General features: G+C 49.2%; 1 protein-coding gene across 5 annotated transcripts in view; it reads right to left on the bottom strand.

Moving 5' to 3' along the window:
• Window positions 1-11,526, bottom strand: part of Unc-13 (unc-13) — an 81,479-nt gene extending 69,953 nt beyond the window's left edge. For all 5 annotated transcript variants that reach the window (XM_076892965.1, XM_076892968.1, XM_076892964.1 and 2 more), the window contains exon 1: window positions 5,836-11,526. In XM_076892965.1, the coding sequence (XP_076749080.1) occupies window positions 5,836-11,244 (5,409 nt within the window). In that variant the 5' untranslated portion in view covers window positions 11,245-11,526. The remainder of the gene's footprint in view (window positions 1-5,835) is intronic.
• Between the last annotated feature and the right edge of the window lie 11,649 nt (window positions 11,527-23,175).

The following is a 23,175-nucleotide window of genomic DNA, read 5'->3' as shown; positions in this document are numbered from 1 at the left end:
GAAACGGAGCTTTCGAACTGTTTCACGCGTTTTTAATTAACACATTTTCAACATTTTCATGGAAACTTTCCAAAATCGATGAAATGCTATTAACGTTTTCATACGCGACGCGGCATCACGCAAATCTATAACAGCGTTCTAATCTAGAGTCGACTGGATATTGCTGAACGCATTAGCCTCTCGTTTGATTAAAGTTTCAATCATTACGACGCGTGTGGTATGCCGCGTAATCACATAACACTAATTAGGACGACTGTGACTAAGATAACCGTATGTTACCAGGACGAAGTCCCTACACCACGCATGACACTCTCGATACTGTAGACAGCGATTAATTGACATTGCAAGACTATCAAACAAGGTAACCCATGAATAAAAATCGTTGCGAGAAAAATCAAACACCGTTGAAAAAGACATGGAAAATAGCATTTTCGGGATAACGAGCGTAACAAGAATGTTCTCGTGTCCAATTAAGCGCACGATCAATACCGCAAGAACAACGAGATCGAAGGAGAAAAAAGAAGGTAATGAATACGTCGTGGGATTATTCGCCCCGTCGACGATACGGGGAAGGCTTGTTTTCGAAAAGCTCGTTACCGGTAAGACCGACGGCCGCGGGTTAATTGAAAGTCTACCGATACCAAGGCTCGCGGTCCTAATTTCGCTCGACACGGAACATTTCCATGTTTTAACGTGGTCTGACGGCGCATCGATCTCTGAACGGGACAACAACGCGATGCGAAGAGAAATTCGGATGTTACAAAGATTATCATTAAACAACGCGACCCGTCGAGTTGAGAGAAAAATTTAATTTTCACCCCGCACGGGGTGACTGTCCGCAGTTTCTACGCGCGACTAATTTCGTGTTTGGGGATGGAATTTTTTACGACGCTGGGATGAATATTCCGCAGGTAAAAGGGTTGAAAAAGTTCGAGAATAATTGAGGTATATGTAGAGCGAGCGTGAATACCATTCTCCTTTTTGTTCAAGGAGCGTTCAACTTTTTACTGTTTGTTGGACATTTTGGTTACACTCGTCTTTGTGAAAAGTATGCTTGAAGAGATGAAATAATTAGCGTTTTATTTTTGCGTGGCAAAGGAGAATTTACGACGCAGCGATTGTCCGCGCGCGTGGAAACAACGACTGGCTTCTTGCTGCTTTCTTTTTCTCTCGAACGACGCTTCGAAACGAGGACCGCAACGATCCTCCCGACTTTTTGCTGCTATTGACATCATCGTTGCTCACGTGTCCAGCGACCAGATGGTCGTCCAGAGCACGATTCGCCAATTACCAGAAGAACCGATCAGCCGATCGAGCGTAACGCGTGCTCCAGGCCTGACCAATCAAGTAGAACGAGCGCTTGTTGGTCAGACTCGAGCAGCGGTTCCGCGATCGCGTCGTTATCCTGGCATCGTTAAACCGCGTATACACTTACAGAAATTGTTTGCCAACGTACGTCTCCTCGTACAAAGTCGACGGATATCCAACGACGTCCCGCGCACAACGGATTACATTCTGGACACTGTTAACGGACAATCCTTCGTCAATCATTTGATTAGAAAACAAGAGACTGCGGTGTCTGCGGACAAGCTCCATCGCTTGTCGCGTTCTACCCACAGGAGATGTACAAGGATCACCTGTAGATCGTCTACGGACTATCTACAAACTATCCGCAGGGCGTCCACGGACTGTTTGCTGATAATTTGCAGAACACCGTACGCGCGTTGGCAGAGAACGTTCGTAAGTGTGTACGCGGTATAACTTTGGATCGCGAGCAGGCAGAAGCTCGGTTCTCTTCCTACCCTCCACCCCCTAATACACTAACACCGAAGTACGTACGCACGATCAATTAGTTGCTAGCTTAATTAAGAGTATTATACGGCTGCGAAGTCTTTAGATACGGAAGCATATTAGTTTGGACGTGTGTACGACGCGTGTGTGTTACGGCTGTTCGTTTCTCGCCTACGTGTGGAGACGCCTTGTATTCTCTCTGTCTTCCTGTCGACCGTTCGTATCGATGCACGATATCCAACGGTCGTTCTCTCGCGGTGTGTGTCCGCGTCCGTGGCTTATCCGTACGATTACGAAACTATTGCGGACTCGTGTTACGCTGAACGGTTATCGGTACACGGAACAGCGATCGATCGTTTCGAGATTGCTAAGTGGTATGCGAGCGAAATCTTAGCGCGCGAGCTACCCTTCCCTCGTTTTCCTTGCGAACGTGTGACGCGTCGCGGGTATATCGGACCTAGGAGCAAGAGCGTTGTTGTTGTTATTGGAACCCGGGATTCCATTATTGGCGATGGGCTTCCGGATACCGTCAGCCGGATAACGAGGGTTCTACATGGAGCCTGGTTCATCGTGGATGAGTTGCGAGCTGCCTTTCAGAAACAGTTGGGACAAGAGATCATTTGCACGGGGATGCTATTGGATTTGGATTTGAATGACGGGAGGATTAGATTACACGTGTAAAATTGGAGCCTCTACAAATTCTTCGCGCGTAATCATTTTCGTTCGATGAGAAAAGAATGGCTGAGTGGATCGTGGAAGTTTATCAAGGGTTGTTGGAATACGACGGAACGGAGTTATTGAGGAACTAAGGAGTTTCGCTTGTAACGCAATTCTAGCTCCAGGAATATACCCACGTAACACGTCACTTAGCTATCGACCGTAATTATTTCCTATCAGACTATCGGCGTATATAGTGTACACTAGTTACGAATACTACGAGATGCACGACAACAATCGTTAACTTCATTCCCTGACCGAGTAACTTCGTCGGAATTCGCCGTTACCCACAACGCGGTTAAACAATACTAATTGTGAACGTGTACGAGCGGTAAAAAAAGTTGTCATTTTAAGTCCAGCACCATTGACTATACGATACGCTACAATTGAATTACCCCGCAAGTATTCGCTCGTTGTATATTGTCCGAATGAACGAAAGCGTAAATTCGTCGAGTCGAATTCGAGTGGAATTTAGAAACAACGCGACATTTACTTCTCGTGGGGATCGAGGAATTATTGAACGGGAAGGAAGTGTATAACGTATTGTCCACGTAATATCTGATCACGCGATTCAGCGGTACATCGATTTCCACTTTTTCACGGCTGATGAAAATGGAGTATATTGCAGTGTAATGTGCAGGGAACACGTGATCGTTGGAGCGGCTCGCTGGTGAGCAACGAAAGCCAGAACGGATCCGGAAACTGGCGCGTCCTCCTCGTATTTCGCAGACTGTAACTTCATTTTCACGATACGTTCTTTTCCATCGTTAAATAAAAACCATCAAACATATTACTCTAAAAGCTCCATAGTACCATCACCGAAATCTTTTTAAAAAAAGAATCTCCCGTTTAAACACACGAGCCAATTAATTGGTTTTGTCATTCCTGAAATTGCCAGGGGGGTATTAATTAAACCGCGTCCAAGCCAATTCCCGAACCGCGCTGGCTGCGATTGAAATTATGCCGGCAGGGTTTTTCATCGCTTTCGATCGATGGACGCCGATCCCCGCGAAACAGGTCGCCGTGTTCCCCGCGAGACGCGACGCGAACCGAAATACCTGCGAACGGCGAACGCTGTTCGCCAACCCGCCCCGAACCGATCCTTCGCGCGCTCTCGGAAGCGATTGATTTCGATGTGCACGAGATGAACGAGATTCGTGCCTGCGCGATTTGCTTCTACCTCCACCGCTCGCACCACCCTTCCCTCTGTACTTCGCCTGTTCCCGATCGTTCTCTCCCTCGCGATAAAACTACCCTCGATAACTCGATCGCGATTTTAATTCGGAAGAAGTACGTAGTATACGCTCGAGTTAGTCTCGAGTACGCTACTTATAGTCGGAGTGCGCGATTCGACGGAGAGGATGTGTCTGTGTGCGTACGTAGAAGTTCCTTAAATGCTACTGTTTGATGGTCGGCTATAAGATTAAGTTATAGTAGTCTGGGTACGATCGATAGATTGGATCGAGCCTTACGAGCTGTACTCGCAGCGATAAACTGCCGTACGCTGCCTCGCAATGCCTGTCGCGCGGGTTTAGAACACTTTTCTCTTGGGAACAGCTTCCGAACAGATTATAAACGCGTATTTATCCGCGTCGCAGCGACAAATTTCGAATGTGCTTTAGAATAGTCTGGAAACGCGAAAGGGTTGCGGTTTTCTGTGCGCCATTTTGGTTCACGATAGACGTTTCAGTCTTTAGCAGTGCGTGCGATTTTTAGAAAAATAAATCAACGAATAAGTAAGTATATAGATTTGGTAGAAGGAAAGATAGATAGTCGATGGAAAGCATTCGTTTCAAATCTGTTTGGAAAAAATTCTCGAGGGAATGGTTTTTAGGTGCGCGTCAGGAGCAAGGAAGCAGCGTTCCAGGCAAGTCTAGCTCGTCTGAAGCGAAAATAAAACACGGATACACCTGTTTCTTTGCGTACTATGTGTGCGCGCGTCGATGTGTCTAGCGGGGCAGAAGAAAGTCGCGAGAAGAACGAGTCGAGTTGAGGACGCGCGCAAAATCGACGCGCGCCCTTCCGTCCGTGGGAACCCTATGAAAGACTATCGTTTCCCGCCACGTGCATCTAAGGAAACGTTTAATTGACCGAATAATACTTAGCCCCCATCTGGCGAATTAGCTCGTCAGACCGCGCAGGCACGCGGCTCCTAATAATACTACCTTAAAGCGTATCGATTATTAAAGCACCATCTAATTAGTCCTATCATCTAGTTTAATTAAGTAAGCCTCGTTTACTAGAGTCGATGCAGTTCATCGCACGGAGATAGTTTCGTGTAACTACTAACGGCTGCCTCGAAATCGATCGAATCGTCGATCACGATCACCTTTATAATCGTGCACCCAATCGTCTCTCATCACCTACAAGTATATTGCTTGGCCAAGCGTCAGTGACGTTGCACTTTCTGAATTGACTAGTACCATCGTTCATTGTGTATCAAGTTCGTGATTCGGCCGTACGCGTCGTTTTCTTTTTTTTCTTTTTTTTTGTTTCGTTCCGTTCCCTTCCTTTTCTCTCTCGAGATTTACCCTCGCAATTGCCGCGAAGGTGGAGGACGCTAATTCGCGCCCAGCAAAGCTTCACTTTCGCTCCCTTTCTCGTTCCTTTCCCTTTATCGTAGTATCGTAGCATTAGTATTGACTAGACGAGATCGACGCCACGCGAATGGCATCGCGGTTAAACGTTACGCGCGAAATCGTGCTTAAATTCGTAGGTTGCTTCGCTTTTCAGTCCATCTGTACGCGTACAGCGTACTCGACATTCGTTTTGGCGAACAGGAGTTTTGAATCGTGCCGTGACGACAGTCGCGTCGAATAGTATGCGTGCTGCAATGGAACATGTAAGATGGCTTCAGAGTGAAACGATGCCTTCGGTGTGTCAGAAGTCGAGCGATATAAGCCAGCACTTGAAACGTCTTCACTGGTATTTGAATAGTATGCATTGTACTTGGACCGTTTTGCTCGCTCTATTGTTGACGTATGCTTTCTAGCGATAAAGTAGGAAATCAGTAGGTTGCAAGTACTCCTTGTCTACCTATATCACTGGACTTCCTTTCAAATTTCATATGCAGGATATTAATATCAAAGATAGAATCTTGAGCAAGTTCCGTAACATTGTACAATCCAAAATTCGTTAATAAATTTTGGCGAAAACAATGGCGAAAGCACTTGTCGAAAGCATAGATCGAAAAGAAATTTAACAACATCCTGCACATCGCCTAAAAATGATCGAACAGAATACGTAAGCCTACGATTTGACCCAACCTCCGAATCTCGAGTACGCCTTACAGAGATTTTCGTGTCCTCACTTTATCATAATACTTACTACCGTGGGTCCCTGAGTAATAGTCGTCTCCTTGGTGGCTTCCTCGACCTCCTTGAGCTTCTCCTCCGCCTTTCGTTCCTTCAACGCTTTCAACAACTTCCACTTGGAACCAGGCGGGCCTGGGCTCACCTGGCCTTCTTTCAGGGTCGCGTCGGAGCTGCCGCAGGACGACGAGTCGATCTTGATCTTTGGCAGGCTCAAGGTCGCTGTGGTGGCTGTCTCAGCGCTACCAGCTCCGTCGCGCTCGAGGCCTTCGAGGACAGTGCTCTCCGAATCCCAGGCACCTGGGATGCTGACGGAGACCTCGCTAGCTGGCACACTTACGCTACCTTCGCGAGAGATCGGTTCCGAGCCTGGATGGATCTTTTCGCCGTGTCGGAAGGTCGAGCCGCTCGAGCTACGCCTCGAGGGTTGCTCGTCGACGTCCTTCGGCAGTTCCTCCTCTTCCTCTTCGTCCATCGATTGAACGGGACTGTCAGGCCCGGAAGTCTCCCCAGAAGAGCCTTCCTCAGTGGTCGAGGGCGGTTTCTCCTTCTTCGCTTCCTCTTCGTTCGCCCAGGTGTGGTAATCCGTCACCCTCGCGAACACCGCCTCTATGCTCTCCGCGGATTTCCGTTTTGGGATGGGCTTTTCGTCGCGGTACCTGTCCCGTTCCTCCGCTCGACGATCCTTCGTCCCGTTGATTTTACCTCGCAACTCTTCCTTGTCCTCCTTCTCCGGCTCTTTGGTCTTGGTCACGGCTTTCATCTTCAGCTCCTTCAACACGAACGACATCTTCTCCTTCACCGCCTCGTCCGGTTTGTAATGATCGACCTCCTCCGGTTCCTCCACCAGCACTTCCACCATCTCTACCTCTATCTGCGACTGTCTCTCGAGTTCTTCCAATTTCCTCAGCTCGTATCGATACCATTCGTCCTCGGAGTCGATCGAGTCCTCCGTGCTTTGTCGCCTGGAGGAGACCCTGGACGTGCTGCGATAGGAATGCGTGCTTCGGTTGTCCTCGTCCATTTCGCCTGGCCTCGAACCCGTCCACGGTATCTCGAGGGACTGCTGATGTCGCGGCGGGAATCTGCCGCCAGGAGTTTGACCCCTGGTGCTCGACGCGGACGGGCTTCCTTCCGATGGCGGAGCTTCCTCTGATATACTGGTCACCAGTTCCGGTAGCCTGGTGCTGCTGGACTTCTCGCTCTTCTCGCTCTTCTCTGACATGTCCTCTGGATACTCGAAGCTCGTCTCCAGAGTTTGGACGGTACCCTCGTCGGACTTCTTCTCGTTGCTACCTTCCTCGCTTGGAGGCTGTTCGTCGGACACCGTCGAGGATTGCCTCTGACGGTATTTACCCAGCGCGCGGGACACGGCGAATTCCATGCTGGCGCCGCCCATCAGCGTTACTGGCGGCAGCTTTGGTGCCTTCTCGTTGGGTGCCTCGTCGGAACTACCCGTGGATCGTTTGATATCGCCGACAGTCTGGAATATCGAGGACCCACCGGAACCGGAGCCTGTGCTCTTCCCGGACGTTTCCTCGTCGAAGCCACCGATCTGCTCGAAAACTTCGTGCTCCGCTTCCTTCTTCTGATCCTTCTCTTTGCCCCACGCATCTTGCAGAGCCTGTTGCTGCAATTGCTCTTGGTGCTGTTGAATCTGTTGTTGAAGCGCTTGCTGCTGCTGTTGCAGATTCTGTTGCTGCTGCTGCTGCTGCTGCTGCTGTTGTTGCTGTTGTATGTAGTCCTTCTGCGGCGTGGGCAAAGGCTGCGTGGTTGGTTGTTGCTGAGGAATCGGCTGCGTCACCTGTTTGCGTTTCGTGCTGGACGACTTCACTTTGGCGAAGAACGGAGGCTCTTGGGTCACGTCGGACATCACGCTGTCCTCGTCTTCCGACAGGCCGCTTTGTCTACCGCTGCTCAATTCGGCCTCGGATTGTTCGGGGTCGGACAACGACTGCGACTGATGGCTTCGTCGTTTGGCTTTCTGTAGAATTCCGGATACAGTGGACACCAGGGTGTGCTTCTTCTTTTTCCTGGCCGCTTGACCCCTGCCGCGGCCTCTGGCCACGACTGCCTCAGCTGGAAGCCTTTGTTGCTGCTCCTGAGACATGTCCAAATCCTCTCTCCTCACTCCACCGGGTAGAGAGTGACTTCTGTGCCTTTTGCTTAGGTGCAAGTCCGGCAACCAGTTGCTCATAGAGCTCATCGCGTTCTTCAGGGACGAGCCTCGCCTGATCTTCTTCCCCGCCTTGGCGTTCTCTATTTCGTGGTCCTTCAAGTTGGACGCAATACTGATGTACCCCGATTGAGACACTATCACGCTGGACGCGTCGTAGAAATCAGGCTGTTGATGTTGCGTTTGTTCGACGGGCAACCTTCCACCCTCGTGGTCCTGGAGGTACTGATGCTCCCTTTGCCACTGCCTCTGGTAGCCGTCGGTGAGTTGTGCGCTTTCCGTGCTGCTCAACCGCTGACTGTACGGTTGATACTGTTGCTGGTAAGCTTGGGGGAAGTTCTGGTTCGCGTACGTGTGATGATACTGGTGAGCCTGGTGTGCCTGATAGGCAGGTGGTTGGGGATACCTTCTGTCGGTGTACGGACTTTGAGCGTAGCTTCCGTCAGAGGTCAACGACCTGATGCTCGAGGACGTCGAATCGTGAGGTATCTGATCTTCCATCGTGTTCAGCCACGAAGTCTCGTTCGTCTCGGTTCGCGGCAAATTCGCGCTGGTCGGGTAATAGGACAACGCGTCGGTGATGTTCCCCGTGGGGAAGAGGGTGCGAAATTTGTACGCGTCGTGATTCGTGATCCCGTCCGGGTATACGCATCTGATGGCCTTTTTCACGTGAACGATTCCTCCCGATTCCGTGTATTGCGTCGCGCTGTAGCTATCCTGGTAGCTGTTGTACTGCTCCACCGCGTCCGGATAGTAAGCCGTGGTGGTGGTTTTCGGGCCGTAGCCGCCGGCGCTGCTGGTGTAAACGCTCGTGATGGCCTGCTGTCGATTGCTACCGGCCACGGAATAAATGGCCGGCTGCTCCGATCTGTACACGTAATCGATCGTCGTTCCAGGCGGCACGGTGTCGTAGGTGTGCTGCAACGTTTGCTGACGGCCTCTTTTCTTCGGGCTCTGACAGGTGGTCGCAATGGGCGCCGGCGGAGGGACGAAGTTGTACTCCTCCTTGGTAGAAGGCGTCTTCATGGGCGTGTACCCGGACAAATGGTTTATGGCCGCGGTGTAGGAGTGGCTGGTGACGGTGAACGTGACCGCTGTTGTGCTCGCAAACGCGTCTCTCCCTTCAGGCGTGTCGTACAACGGCTCCTGCGTGATCACCGTGGTAGTCGTCTCGGGAAGAGGCGGAATCGGACTGGCGGACCTGACCGTCGCAGTACTTGGGATCAACGTCCTGGCGTGGTCCACCGAGTAGGACGTGAGCATCTTGGCGATGGAACTTTTTGGCGAGCTTGGCGACTTGTCCAGGCTGCTCCATCCGCTCATGGAAGATAGGCCGGAATCGGACTTAGCCGCGACGATGTTCGCCACGCTCGGTTTCGCGGTGTGCTTTGGCGACACTCGCGGTGATTTAGGCGAATGCGGTGTTCGCGGACTTAGGCGACCCTGTTCCAGAGCTACCAGCTTCTCCGTGCTCCTCAAGAAGGTGGGACTCTGGGTTCGTTTCGTGTCGATCTCTCTTTGCTCGGAATCCGGCATCAGGAATGGCTCCGTCGAGTCTCGAGGAGCTGGCGGAGGCGGCGAACTGGGCGACGGACTCGGAGGCGTTCTACTCTCTTGGAATTCCAGATTCAGCCGAGCCGCGCTGCCGAAATATCCGTCTTGCCTGGTGCGGAGACTCTGCACGCTGTGAACGCTGTGCACGCTGTGGACACTTCCCGCTGAGTGAGTGGGAGACGGTACTTTGTCGGTGGTTGTGCTGTAAATGGTCGGAGAAGCGCACGTGACAGCCGCGAAACTCTCGACCATCAGATCAGTCAGCTCTTTGTTCTCAGCGTAACCTTTGGCGAAACTCCCGACGTCGATGGGCAATTGGATGACAGGCTCTGGGCTCTTCTCGCGTACGGTCGCTGTGTAGCTACCTAGCCTCGGTGGAGTGTAGGTACTCGAAATGGAATCCAAGTTCGTTCTGGAAGTGGACGTCAGTCTTGGCGAGATTGACCTCGTCGTGAAGTCACCGTCCGTGGCTAGACCGCTGTCGGTGCTAACCCTGGAGATCGACCTGCCAGTCGATCCGGGACTCTTCGAGAACGTCCAACTGTCAACGTCCGTCTCTGCGTAGATTTTTCTCAGCTGCTCGTCTATGCTGCTCGCCTCTTCTGCCAGTTTCGCCTCGGCCTCGGAACTGTATTGCCTCTTCGGGGAGTCCATCAGCTTCGACTGTAGCTCTATCAGATTCTGAGAGTCCTTTTGCAATTTATTGGTCAACCTGTCCAATTCGTGTAACTTCTCCAGAGCGACTTGATCTATAGAGCTGAGTCTAGAGAGCTGAGCGAGATCTTGCTCGCTAACGCAGGGCGTGTTTCCTCGATAGCTTTTGTAATCAGCCGCACTGAACACCTCGCCCTCGTCCTCGTCGGCTTCGTCCTCCTTTTTCGTCACTGATTCTTGTATCTCCTCCTTGGTCGGTTTCGTGGCCAATTCCTCGAGCTCCTTCTCCTTGGCCACGGTCTTCTCGAAGGCGTTCGCCTCCGCGTCCTTCTTCCCGTTAACATCCTCGTCCTCCGCCTCCTCCCAGATCATGCCCAGTTGGGACGTCGGTCTGGACGTGTCGCCGCAAATCAAATCCTCCCTGTACGCATTGTTCAAGCTCCTGTAGAACGCCTCGTCTGGAATGTTACTCTCTTCCGCGAGAGTCTCCAGAGTGTCCAAGTTCCTCACGTTCCTGTGCATGTCGGTAACTACCGCGGCAGCGGTCGAGCTGTCCTGCGTTAGTCCGTGCATTCTCGCGATCTCCTGCTGCGCGAGCTTCTCCCGGATCGCGTTCGTCTCTTCGATACCCATCGTCGCGCCTATGCTCTTCGCGATTACGTCCAGCTCGCCGACGGAGCTCTGCTGTTCGGCCAGCGTCTCCTCCACGACGTTCGTCGTCTCGTGAGTGCCTCCGCTCGTGTAGAACTCGATCAATTGACTGATCACCGTCTGTTGCTCGTAAAGCAGACCCTCGAGCTTCTCCAGCCTCTCCCACATCTTAATGTATTCCTGGCTGAGCAGGTCTAACGCCCTCCAGGCGTACCTCAGCTCGTTCTCCAACGTGTTCAACCTCGTCCCCAGTCTCTCCATGTAGTCTCCGATTATGTAGTCGATGTTGCTGTCCGCGGCGTTCCCGGTACCGTAAACCGGTAACGCTGGCGAGTGAGCCCTCGGGCTGCTCGGGGCTGGCCCACCCAGCTTCGTTGAGTCCATTTTCATCAAGTTTTGCGCCTGGACGCGATTCTCGGATCAACTCGACGCGTGAAACCCCAGAATTTCTACGATCCGCTGTCAGAATTAGGCTGCATATTGTGCGACTCGAACGAACACGGAATTACAGAGCTCCCCGTGGCCCGAGGAGGAACATGAACGACGCTTTCACGCATCTCGCGGGGATGTTCGACACGATGTAATTACGATTGCTCGATCCGCCGTGCACGTTGTCGATCTCCATGTCGACTGTTCCAACCCCGTTTCGAACCCTCTTGTCCCTTGTTCTTCCTCTGTGGTCACTTTTCACACGTCAATCGAACCGTACACTTTTGTCCGTTCACTTGCTACGTTGCGCGTGATATCGATATATGTATATAGATTACCGTCACCGTCTCTCTCTCTCTCTCTTTCTCTATCTCGTTACCTTGTTTCTTCTATCACACTAGAGCTGCATGCACAAAGTTTGATTGTTATTCGGCGCGATCCTGACGATACGTCCGAGATCGCGCGACACTCTGCGAATGGCACTTTGCAACCAGTCTAGCGCGTTCATGCCGCCGCCGCAATCTGCAAAACAGGAGCAAACGGTTTGCCGTGGCTTAGCACGAGACGCGCTCGTACCGAGCCACGGCTGACACAGTTTCCATGGCGCTAGATTCAATGTTATCCCTTGATACGGGGAACAAGGTGTTCGTCAGAAAGATCCACGAGACCATTGGCTTATTTTTTGTCGAGTCGAGTCAATGTAGTTCTCTTCCTGTTACATGTGTGGTTGTGCGTGAAATGGACTAGGAATAATGGGAAACGGAACACGTATCATTGCAAATCGTTTCTCAGATTTATGTAATCGTGTCTAAAATGGTAAAGTAATAAAAAAAAAGCTTTGTCAGATTGCCAGAGCAGGAAGAGATTAAATCTCTTGTTCCGTAAACACTGGGAATACAGGTTCGAATAAAAATCCTAATTCAATTATCACCCCGTGAGCGTGATCGTAAAGCTTGCACCGTTTTCTAGCGACGCGTGAATTAAGAGAAACAGAATGTTTTCCAGCAGGATTCCACACGCCAGGCAAATTGATACGTCTCGTGTTTTCCCACGAACAACATCGAAGACCATAAATGTCGATCAGGCGGGTGACACGATCAGATTCACGCGGTCGCAGAGCGGCGGAGCGCGTATCCGCGGAAGAAAGAGGATCAAAACAACCCCGTTGACCTGGAAACTTCGTACATGCGTCCCAGGGTGGTCGAGCGAACGATTTCCTGCCCTTTCATCGTCGACACGCGAATTGATCGCCCTGGCATTCCGATTCGTTTCCATTCTCCCGCGTAACTCAGAAACGGATACCGTCCTTTATGGCCCGCCATAAAATTACGTGCTCTGTAAGACGAACGGAACCGCCGCCATTACTCCCGGGGCTTACGACAATATTGCGGTTCCCGTGAAATATCAGCCACGCCGTAAACCGTGACTTTTCACTGGAAAACGCGATTAAAACGCGCTCGATCGAACGTCGAAGTTTAAATTTCGAGGCGGACTTAATGATTTTAGCGTTCGTTAGTTCGGCATGGCGGCCGTGGTGGTTGTATAGATACAGCTCGGGCAGGGTTTAATTGTTTTAGTACTTAGTTCGCGGCGCACCCTCGAACGCTGCGCGAGAATCCTCGGTTCTGCGTCGGCTTTCACGAAGATTCGATTATCGCGTGGTTAATATATTTTTTCAGAAGAGTTCAGAGAGTATTCGAAGAGTATAAGGACTTGATTGTTGTCGTTCAAAATATTTTCAAGAGGTAACATCTATCGTCAGACTCTCATCCTTTTGTATTCCTTCTCTGCTAGAAAGATATTTAATTCTTTCGTAGATTTTGCTTTAACTGCGTCTCGAATTTGCATCGAAATAATATTTTCCGATTCTCCTATTGGTGGATTAACATCTACGCGCATAAATGCATAATACCGGTGGGTTCCCGTTTCGAGCGCCAGGAAATCGATGATACCGAGCGTAAATGTTACAAATATTGTGCAACCGCTCTCCGCGCGAGCGAAGAACGGGTTGAATTTTGCGAGGGAGAATTTCGGCTATATCATCCCCGTGGTCGCGTGCACTCGAGCGGAGCTGACGATTACGCGCGTCCTATATCGGGCTGGTCGCATCGAATCGATAGCATTCCTCGATGCCATTACAAGTGTCCTGTTGCTAAACGCCGTTCGATTGATCGACAAGGGGGTCCGCGAGCGAACGGTGTTACTGGAACATCAGCTGGACAAAAAAGTGAGAAGGCAAAGGGGGAAAGCGGATTGGGAATGGTATTCGCTTTTAACCTATTTCCTTTGAAAAACGCAACCGACGTATCTGTGAAAACTTGATTACCTCCACGATGGACCCGTTACCTTCCCTACCGTACTCTCTGCTCTTTTGTGGTGCTATAAATCGCCGATAAAATGTTTTAGCGCATAATCCTGTAGAGCCTTTGAGGAAAAAACTAGTGCATAAATTAATGTCTCTTCTCGATACTACGTTGCACGATATGTCCGTATGTACAATTATAATTGAAAATTAATTTCAACAGTTTGGCTAGCTAGATTCAACTGGCCAGCTTCTTTTTATACAACGCGATTCAAATGCAAAAGCGAATCACTAGCGGTGCAAAACCTGTCGAGGATCCTCTCGGACGTTTTATCATTCCTCGTACCCCTTTCCACTCTCTCGGCTATTTGTTCAGGGACGTCGCGGCGAAACCGTCAAGGTTTTTCGTCGAGATTTAAAAGAAGCTTCTTACCGCGGCATCAGAAAGTCAGATTCCAGCTAGAAGAGCGAACGAAACGCGGGACCGTAAGTGGTTTCTACGGCCCATTCGCACCTGCGCTGGATCCCACTTTAATCCGTTTTAAACCCTTTCTACTCTTAATTCAGTCGAGCGCGAAACTGTACAGTCAATCAAGAATGGAATACGCGCAGCCCTCATTCTGTATTCCATCCCTCATTCTTCGCGATAGATCTCGCAACGCGGGATAATTTAAATTTTACTTCCGTTTATACGATTTCCAAATATTTACTCGAGATACGAAGCTCTTTTCTGAAATGGCACCGAGTATCGCGTCGAACTAATGTTTAACTCTAATTACATCGACACTGCGTTGTCGTTCTACACGGTTGTATTCAAAGTTCGTCCACGAGGAGGTAAGAAAATTATTGGATCGATGGATCAGATGTACATATCGGAAAACGTCCGGAGATCATCCTCGAGTTAATTTTGGGCGGCGAGGACCGTCAGATTGAACGTCGATGTGGTCCTCTAAAGCGACGTGGCCTCGTTTCCGTCTTCTGGGAATGTTCCAATAGCCCGCGGAATTCGACGGGCGCGGAAAGTTCCGCCTTGAAAAATGAAAATGGAATTCGTTATCCGCAAGCCTCGCCGTCCCTCCGCCCCCTTCTCAGACCTGGACGATCTTCGGACCAGGTTCATTAATTCGCGGAGCAGCCGCGGAACTTTCCGACGAATTCGTGATCCTTCAAGCCGTAATAAACTGGATAACTATGGAGGATGGCGCAGTTGGCCCGCTGGCGCTTCGGCTTGGTACGCGGGCAGAGTTAACGACGCAAGTTTTTGAATCACCCGGATCGAACAGCACGGCTCGCGTATTTGTAAGAATTTCATTCCGTGTACTCGTCTTGGAAAGAATCTTGATGCCTCCTCGGCGAGTTCGTAGTAACGAGGTTCGAGATAGCACGAACGCCTGGAATAGCGCTGGCGGAAGCAAGACTTATGACACCCTCGACTAATTGTCTAGGGAGTAACGAGGTCTGCGAGTCGCCTCGAGAGCGCAGGAATTCGCGATTTCATTACCGTAGTCCGGACGAATTCGCAATTGGAACTGACCTCGTATACTTTCTAAATGATCTCAGGGAAAGCCGCTCGAGATCCGTGGAACAGTCTCTGGGAACAGCTGTTCTCTCGACGCCCGTTTAGCAGGCGCGCAAAAGCGAAGACCTATCAAGACACAAAGAGATTAACGTGGGATTGTTTCACGGTGGAAAATTGCCGCGACCCGCGCCGCAATTTCGATGACACGTTACGCGAGAATTGCTGTGTTCACGGTGCAGAATGCGTCCTCGGGAGGGAGGCGCGCGGATCCGCGCGGAAGGCGGAAGTGGAAGGCGCGCGAAAGAAAATAGGTTAGCCGTGTAATTACTCATACCAGCTAGCCGGTTGCCATTGTTTCGAAAGTTTCTAGCCTCGTGGGCGCACCCGGTGTCGCGCTTAAGCCGCTTAATGCAATCATAAATTTTAATTTTCAATTTCGCCGCGACTACCGCACCATCGACCGTCCTCCGCCCCCATCCATCCGCGTACCGCTTCGTTTTCTTTCGGCTGCCCGTCCCTCGGATGGGGGCCAGTATCGATTTATGCCAGCAGGACGTTCTCCAATTAATGAATCTTCGAATCGAAAGCGCCGCCACAAAGCGCCTCGCTCGAGGAGTTATTGTCCCCGGTTTTCCCAAGGATTTACCGTTCCGTTTAATGGAAATTCACCTGGCAGCTATTGCAGCTACGAAGAACGATCCGCGCGTGCTGGGACGAGCCACGGAATGAGACTCGATTCACGGGGACGTGTAAATTGCGAATAGGAACCGGGCACTGTTCGATTATTCCAATTTTCTCGCGAGCTGCTCGACGGTTCGACGTTGTTTTACTTTCTTCGCCTCCTTGGACGGCTGCGTCATTCCTTCGGATGACTCGAGAAGAATTTCTTATTCCCACGATAAGAGGTTACATCGTAGAGGGCAGAAGCGGATACGATCAGCGGAGTATTTCCCCTGACGATCGAACGACTTCTAACAACTACGTGAATGTTGCAGGCGACTCCGTACATCTTATCAACGCTAATCGAAAGGCTCGTCGTCCCCCGGTTATCTGACCTTCGGAGTAGATATGCAATCTCGTTGCGCTGATCGCCGTGGAAACGTTCTCCGTCGTATCGTCCTTACTTACCCCCGTGGGGGACGAATGTCGTAGGTTACGCAGGAAGTAGGATACGGGGAGGACGCGCGAGGGGGTTAATCTAATTTCCGGTTATTCTTTGGGAGGGACTGAATCGTCCCCTTCGAAAAACTGTACACCGATCAACGTCTGTTTTTACTCTGGGAACTGAGAATCCCCGAATCGTTATCTAAAATGCTTATTTAGATTACGATCATCCCTGTTTTGTATAACCTCGAAGCAACAGGTCTCCAGTGGTTCACCGTTTGCTGGTAAATTTAATATCGCGTTCCTCATTTTCTTGGGAAACATCGAAAAATTGCGAACGATAGACGCTTACGTGTACGCGTGGCAATTATTTTTTCGTTATCGTCCCGAAAGAGGATTACTCGTTCACGGTGAAACATAGAACCGACGTATGCTCGACACGAGCATAGATACGCAACATTTCGATCCATCGAGAGCCATCGAAAACGAATGACAACGGATCGCCAATTGCGACGGTTGCAAACGAACGGCGAAGCTTGTTAGCTCGTTCGAGCGCGACGTCGATCCCCGAGATGGAAGGATCGATTATGGTCGACGGTAATCGCGCAAACAGGTTGGTTAAATCGAGGCTTTTTTGGGGCCGCGCTCGTTCGACTGTCGTTGGTTAACTGCGGTGACATCGCGCCGGTATTAATGATGGCCGTGCGGCCTCCGCAATGAAATTCAACCACCGGCGCGTTATTTATCGGCTGCTCGCTGATTTGTGAAATGAAATTTACATACAGACGATTACAGGCTGCTGAACGCGTTATCTGCTTACTCGAGCCTGATAACTTGGACATTTTTTTAAACGTACGAAATGTAAAGATCGATTGAAGTTTACGAAAACGAGAAAAATGTACGAAGTAAGAAATTCGATCTGTTACGCGTTGTTGAGTGTGTAGCGATAGTTATCTCCTCCTTCGATGGACAATTGAAAACCGTGACGATAGCTGGAGTTTAAAAGCGATCACCTTTGCCAGTATTCACCTGGCGTTGACACTCGTGACTCTAATAGGCGATGCTACCTGGCTTCCTCTCTGTAACCATGTTTAGCGTACCGTAGGAAGCATCGCGAGCAGGTGATATTGGATCTTCTTTGTAATCTCGACGTACGGCTTCGATGCGCGACTAAAATATATCAAAGTGGTATCGCGTTGATTAAACTTGCGTTTAAACCGCGGACGTAGCGAGCAAACTTTCACCCGCATTACCGCTGCGGAGCAAGGAAACAAACGTTAATCAGGAGGAATACGATTTTCGCGAAGTTTCGCGCGTAAATCCTCGGGAATAATCTGTAGTCCGGCGAGTAAGTGCGAGCTGTTGCGATCGTGGATCATAACAAAAATTTATAGCCCGCCTCGTACCTCCGTTTTATAGTAATGTCCAGGAATAGTAACATCGATTTCCATTAGGCGAGCGTGTCTAGACGCGACGCTTTATCGCGTTTAGCCGAAGAATCACCCATTGTTTTGCGGTTTCCGCGTGCTCGTTTCGTAAACCGGAGCTAGGGTCGTGAAACATTTATTGCCTGGTCATCTCTGATCGCGCACAGCCGACGAAGACGTAAAATCCGACCGTACTCCAAGCTCGGGGTCGATTTAATTTAATTCAACCGACTCGATTAATCTGAACGAGGTCCACGGGACGGAACTTTGGAGAACATAATCGCACGAGCTATGAAAACGAGCATTGTTTTATGCTGGCTAGAACGTCCGGTTTGCATTATAGTTATACTTGCGTACGTGACCAAAGCGGAGGCGCATGGCAGAATTGCGAAAGTGGGTTACATCTAGGACGGTAACTTGTAACAAGAGAATCAGCCATCAATATTTGAAATCCTCAGTTTAAACAACACTATATCCTGCTGTTACAGTGTCGTCTTAAAAAAGAACAAACGCAGGACGGACGACCTTTTGCTTTTCCAACAGCTCCCTCTGAAAAGCAGGCACGTGTCAATGGGCTATTGCAATGTTTGTGAAAATTTCATGTAATCTGATATTTAAATTACGCCCTTGAAAGTCCATCCGCTCGAAATTGACTCTTCTCATCCTAAGTTGCATACGGTTTCATCGATAACGAAACGTCTGTGATTTTTTCCAACTTAATCGCCGTCGAAGAAGCGTAGCGGTTCCAAGGGAGATGAAATTGGATTCCGCTTGTAAACTCCATACGGCCTCCGTGTAATCCTGGTGGCGCGTAGTGCCCCTATCATAGCGGAATTATGTTTCTCACGCTGCGAACGATATCGCGGCCATCGAGCGGTGGCGATAACTTCTGGTTCCGTCGACGAACGCTGCGGACATTTATGGCGACCGCGCGTAATGCCGCCCGTGCGTTTCGCTGGTCGACGACAACGTGCGAGCACGCGAGGATACTCCCATGGGGAAATAAACTGGCGACTCGAGGAAGAGTTGGGAATGCAATTTTAAACGCCTCGTGCTGCGCAGTTCTCGAGGAGACACCGTGGAGTAAGTGGGGACGCGTCTGGGGATGTTTCTTAATACTTGCGAGGGAGACAGAGGGTGTCGCGATGACGCGTTAATGTTGACGCGGAAGCATGGTCCCTGGTTTCGTGAAATTTCTATGGAGAAAATAGCTTTTGCTTTATTAACGCGATCTTCGGGCGAGTTCCGTTCCGGAGTAAGTTTGGAATACACTTCGCGGTCGGTTGGCCAGCGATGTCTTTCGAAACTGCCATGATTCCTGGGAAATTCGTCGGGAGTTCTCGCAAAGTTTCACGGCGAGCAGTGATAAAGAAACAACCGGATGTATCTCGCGCGGCATTTGCATGAACTTTTTGAGAGCTTCGCCAGGAATAGGCGACAGTGGTAGTAATAAGAGGAATGTCATATGGCGCAGCAGCTACTGCAGCCACCGGAGCAACTTTTTCGCAAGTCATCGTCTAACAGTTCCTATTAGCATAAAAGTGTCTCTTCTCGCCAGATGTCTTTATCCTCGCGTGTTAAAACTGGAGGCACACCGGTGATTTTTCGTCGAGATATGCATTGCATCTGAACAATGGTCCGGCAAGGGTCGAGGGGAACCCGACGCCATGTTTGAAACCAGGCTTATACAGCGCTCGTGCCTTCTGGTGGCACCGGAAGTGGCGCAAGCCAGCCTGCAATGGGATATAACAGCTTATGCGGCTAGATCAACGAAATTCACGTAATTGCCGCGCGTGCACGTGAAATTTAATTAATCCTTCCTCCGGCATTCAGGTTAATTATAAACGATGCATACTGCGTCGCGTAATATACGCAGATATGCCTACATAAATTTTCCGAACGTATCAGCGGTGTTTTCTTTCGAAATTGCCGAGGTAAACGAAATCGGGCCATTAGAAAAATTAGTCGTTGTTCTCTACTTTTGCGAGCGAAGTTCCCCGAAATTAATCTACCTTAATCACCAGAATTATAATCAAGGGACTACTTAAGCGCCCTACGTTATCCCGCGCGATGGAACCCGATGCAGCTGAAATGAATTTACACGGGCCAGAATCAAGGATCTCCATCGAGTAACGTCGCATCTCGACGCGAAGGGAGCGCAGACTACTGAATTTCTAAAGAGCTCGAAAGGGTCCCCTCCTCGGTCTGCTCGTCCTTCATCCCAGTTTCCTGCGGAGTGGGCATTCATTCACCCCCTCGTCCTTTCTCTTCCAGCGCACATTTTCCTCGTTAGACGTCGGGACGATCTCTCATTATCGGTCATCCGCCGCAAGAGACGTAAATAAAAGGGACGCCGAAATAGCCCACGACGAGTCGTCTTCAGAAGATCCGCCCAAGTCCTCGAGGGGCAGAACACTCCACGACGGCCTCGACAGGAAGCACGAATCGATCCCATTATTCGGTGGAAATGCGACGTGAAATTGTTGGTTATCCGCTCGAATCGCTTCTAATCCTTTATCGAGCGTTCATTCCGTTTCGCTTTTTCAAGTCTCTGGCTCTAACTACTTCCTTATCTTCCTCCTCCTTTTTTTCTGTACTTTTTTTTTTTAAATGTATAATTAGGCATTTATGTTAGAATCAGATTCGTAAATTAAATTTACTTTTCATTTCGAGATGAATAGTTTATTCGTTTAAATAAGACATTTAAACGTGCAAACACAACATACGAAAATTGCGCACGTTATTATATTTAAAATGCGAAGCGAAGCTTCATGTTTATGGTCCATTTAACTTAGTGGATTTGCGAAAATAGAAATTTCTCTAAACGTCGGTTTTTATTCGTTGCCTGTCAGCCAACGCGAGCATTTAATTTTGACGTTAAAAGGTCAGCAGGATAATGATGATTTATGTAACGGCAGAGCGAAACGTCGGATAATAGCATCACGTATTGGGAATGTCAGCTGTTCTCATTTGAAAAGTATCGGTGGATCTTTATACGCCGTACTCTCCGGCTCTCCATTCAAATCCCCTTCGTTTATGGACACGAACTTTAGCTCCCGTCCGCTAGTTTCTTTTCGGTATTTTCCTTCACCTTTGAATGGCGGGTTATTAATGACGGAAGTTGGCCCGGGATCTACACGGGGCGAACTTATTTTCTACTCCTCCGAGTTTCTTTTACCTTGTCGCCTTTGTGCCTGCGCGGTCCTGCTTCCTCCGACTCCTCCACCCTTATCGGTGCACCGGGAAACAAGCACGCCTTTTCTTGTTCGCTTAAATAACGAGCCACCGTTGAATGCAACCGCATATACATATCGACGAAGTAATCCTGGAGATTGCCAGCCGGATCTAAACGTCTATTTGTTAAATTAGTTCCCTGGATATATCCAGCTTGAGGAAGTAACGTCCTCGTGGTCCCTTTGTCCTTTTCGAGGTCTCAGTCTTTTGGTTTTCCAGATTTTGCTCTATAATTGGATCCGTTCGGTCCGGTTTTCAGTATAGTTTCTCTGTCCTTACCAATTTCTTCGAACACAGTTCAGAGAGTTACACGTGTAGGCGACAATGTTTAGAAACTGAAGGTAACTCGAAAAGCACGTCTGCGACGGTCTAGATTCGTCGAGCCAAGAGAGAAAATCGACTCGCAGAAGGCTTCAAACGAGATGAATCGTCCGGATGAGCGACTGGTTAACGCAGACAGTCATCCGAGTCACTCGACGCGCTTCGTCGAGCTTGCATGTCATACACGACAAAGCGCAGACGGATCAGCCACGCCTTCACTCTGCTCGCAAGTGCTCGCAAAGACAGTCCGTTTGTAAACGTTGGGACAGACGTTCACGTTTTCTTTGGCAACCGTCAGCCACGATCTTTGCCAGACCCGCGCAGACGAAGGACAGATCGCACTGTACGTGAATTCTGGTGGTAATCGTTGCGCGCACGTTAATTGGATGTTTCTGTGATTTTGAGCCGCAGTCGTCGAATGAATGGAACCTCGTTGCTGCCGAAATGGTGTTAAGAGCCTTTTGTATCGCCAATTTCGTTCTCTTTTATTTCCTTCTTTCTTTTTTTTTATTCTTCTAATCGGCTTTCGAATGCTGGGTAACATGGAAATTTAGTGGACGCAGAGTTCAGCGTTTCTCGCGTTTTGTCGGACTTTTTACCTCGTTGAGATATACATAGTGAACTAGAAATTGAGCTCTCAATTTTTAGAGATTTTATATTATTATTACTTTTTTAATAGGTCCTGTGCAGTAAAAGGGTATTCAAATAAGCAATAAAAATGCTTCTATCGAGTCAAGTAAATTGGTCGTTTGATCTCCTAATGAAGTCGTAGCACCGTCGAGTAGAATAGAATCACCATTGGTCAGAGGCGTGGAACGTGTCCAGCTGCTGTAAGACAAGTAGAATTACATCGTCGCCAGACTGTCGAGTAGAACGTGAACGTTCTTGTGCAAACAAGTAGATTGGATCGAGGCGCGACGAGACAAGTAGAACGAATCCCTCCGCGGTTAGCCATTCGGCAAGTCGATTCGAACCGCATAAGGGAGGACCTATACATCCAGCCGACGAATTCAATTTCGAAACCGTACGAACGAAAGCAGTAACTTACCGGACTAATGGAATGCTCATCGAGGATTTGGTTAATTTAGCAAATTAAGAGAAACCCGCCGAGATTTACCGAATTAACGAGGACGCGCGACGCGACTTCCGTTAATTTCCCGAATTAATTGGCTCTCGAACGAATTCCGTCGGGCAGAAACGGTTACATCGCTGGCCGTTTGCTCGCTCCGCGAATCCGTTCCGCAGCAATTGTGTCGGCGACACGTGCGCAAAACCGCAGCCAAAATAAAGTTCCTGTGAAACTGCGCCGTCAACAGATGTAAATTATTTTCGATATTTTCGGTGCAACAGTATATCAGAGATCCTGAGTTTATTGGTGTGCACGTGCACGTGAAATATGTAAAGCGGATCGATCGAAACTGTCATCTTGACATCCTTCAGGACCAAACGTGTGGAGCAAACATTTTTTCAACGATTTTTAACGTTACTTAACGTTACACGAATTTAATTTTATTATATTATATAGATATCATACTAGAATAGTTATCGATACACAAGAGTTACGTTCCACAAACGCCTCCTTTAACCTTAGCAAGGCTTTATTTAAGGAAGAGCTCAGCTGTTTTTCAACGCGCATAGGTGTCTTGAGACGACACGCGTGCTTACAACCCCCATTCGACGTAATTAGGTTAATTATGATAGAGCTGGTGGCGTTGGTACGTATTCTGCAGTTACATAGACAGTAATTGTGACAGACGATTTGTAGGAAATGTAAAAGGTCCACGATACTTAATGACCGAATAAACTTTGAACTACGCGTTTCTATTTCGAAACGAAAGCAAACGTGCGACGTTTATCATATTTAAATTTTTCACTCGTTCAACCCTCCATTGTTCTTCATCCTTTTTTCAATTTTTTTTTTATTTTTCTTTATGGGCTATCCACGTGCACCAGACGTGTTATTCGCGCGTGAGTGAAACGTCCAT

Source organism: Xylocopa sonorina, chromosome 3 (assembly GCF_050948175.1).
Source record: "Xylocopa sonorina isolate GNS202 chromosome 3, iyXylSono1_principal, whole genome shotgun sequence".
Taxonomy (NCBI): domain Eukaryota; kingdom Metazoa; phylum Arthropoda; class Insecta; order Hymenoptera; family Apidae; genus Xylocopa; species Xylocopa sonorina.
This window is presented reverse-complemented; position numbering and strand designations above follow the sequence as displayed.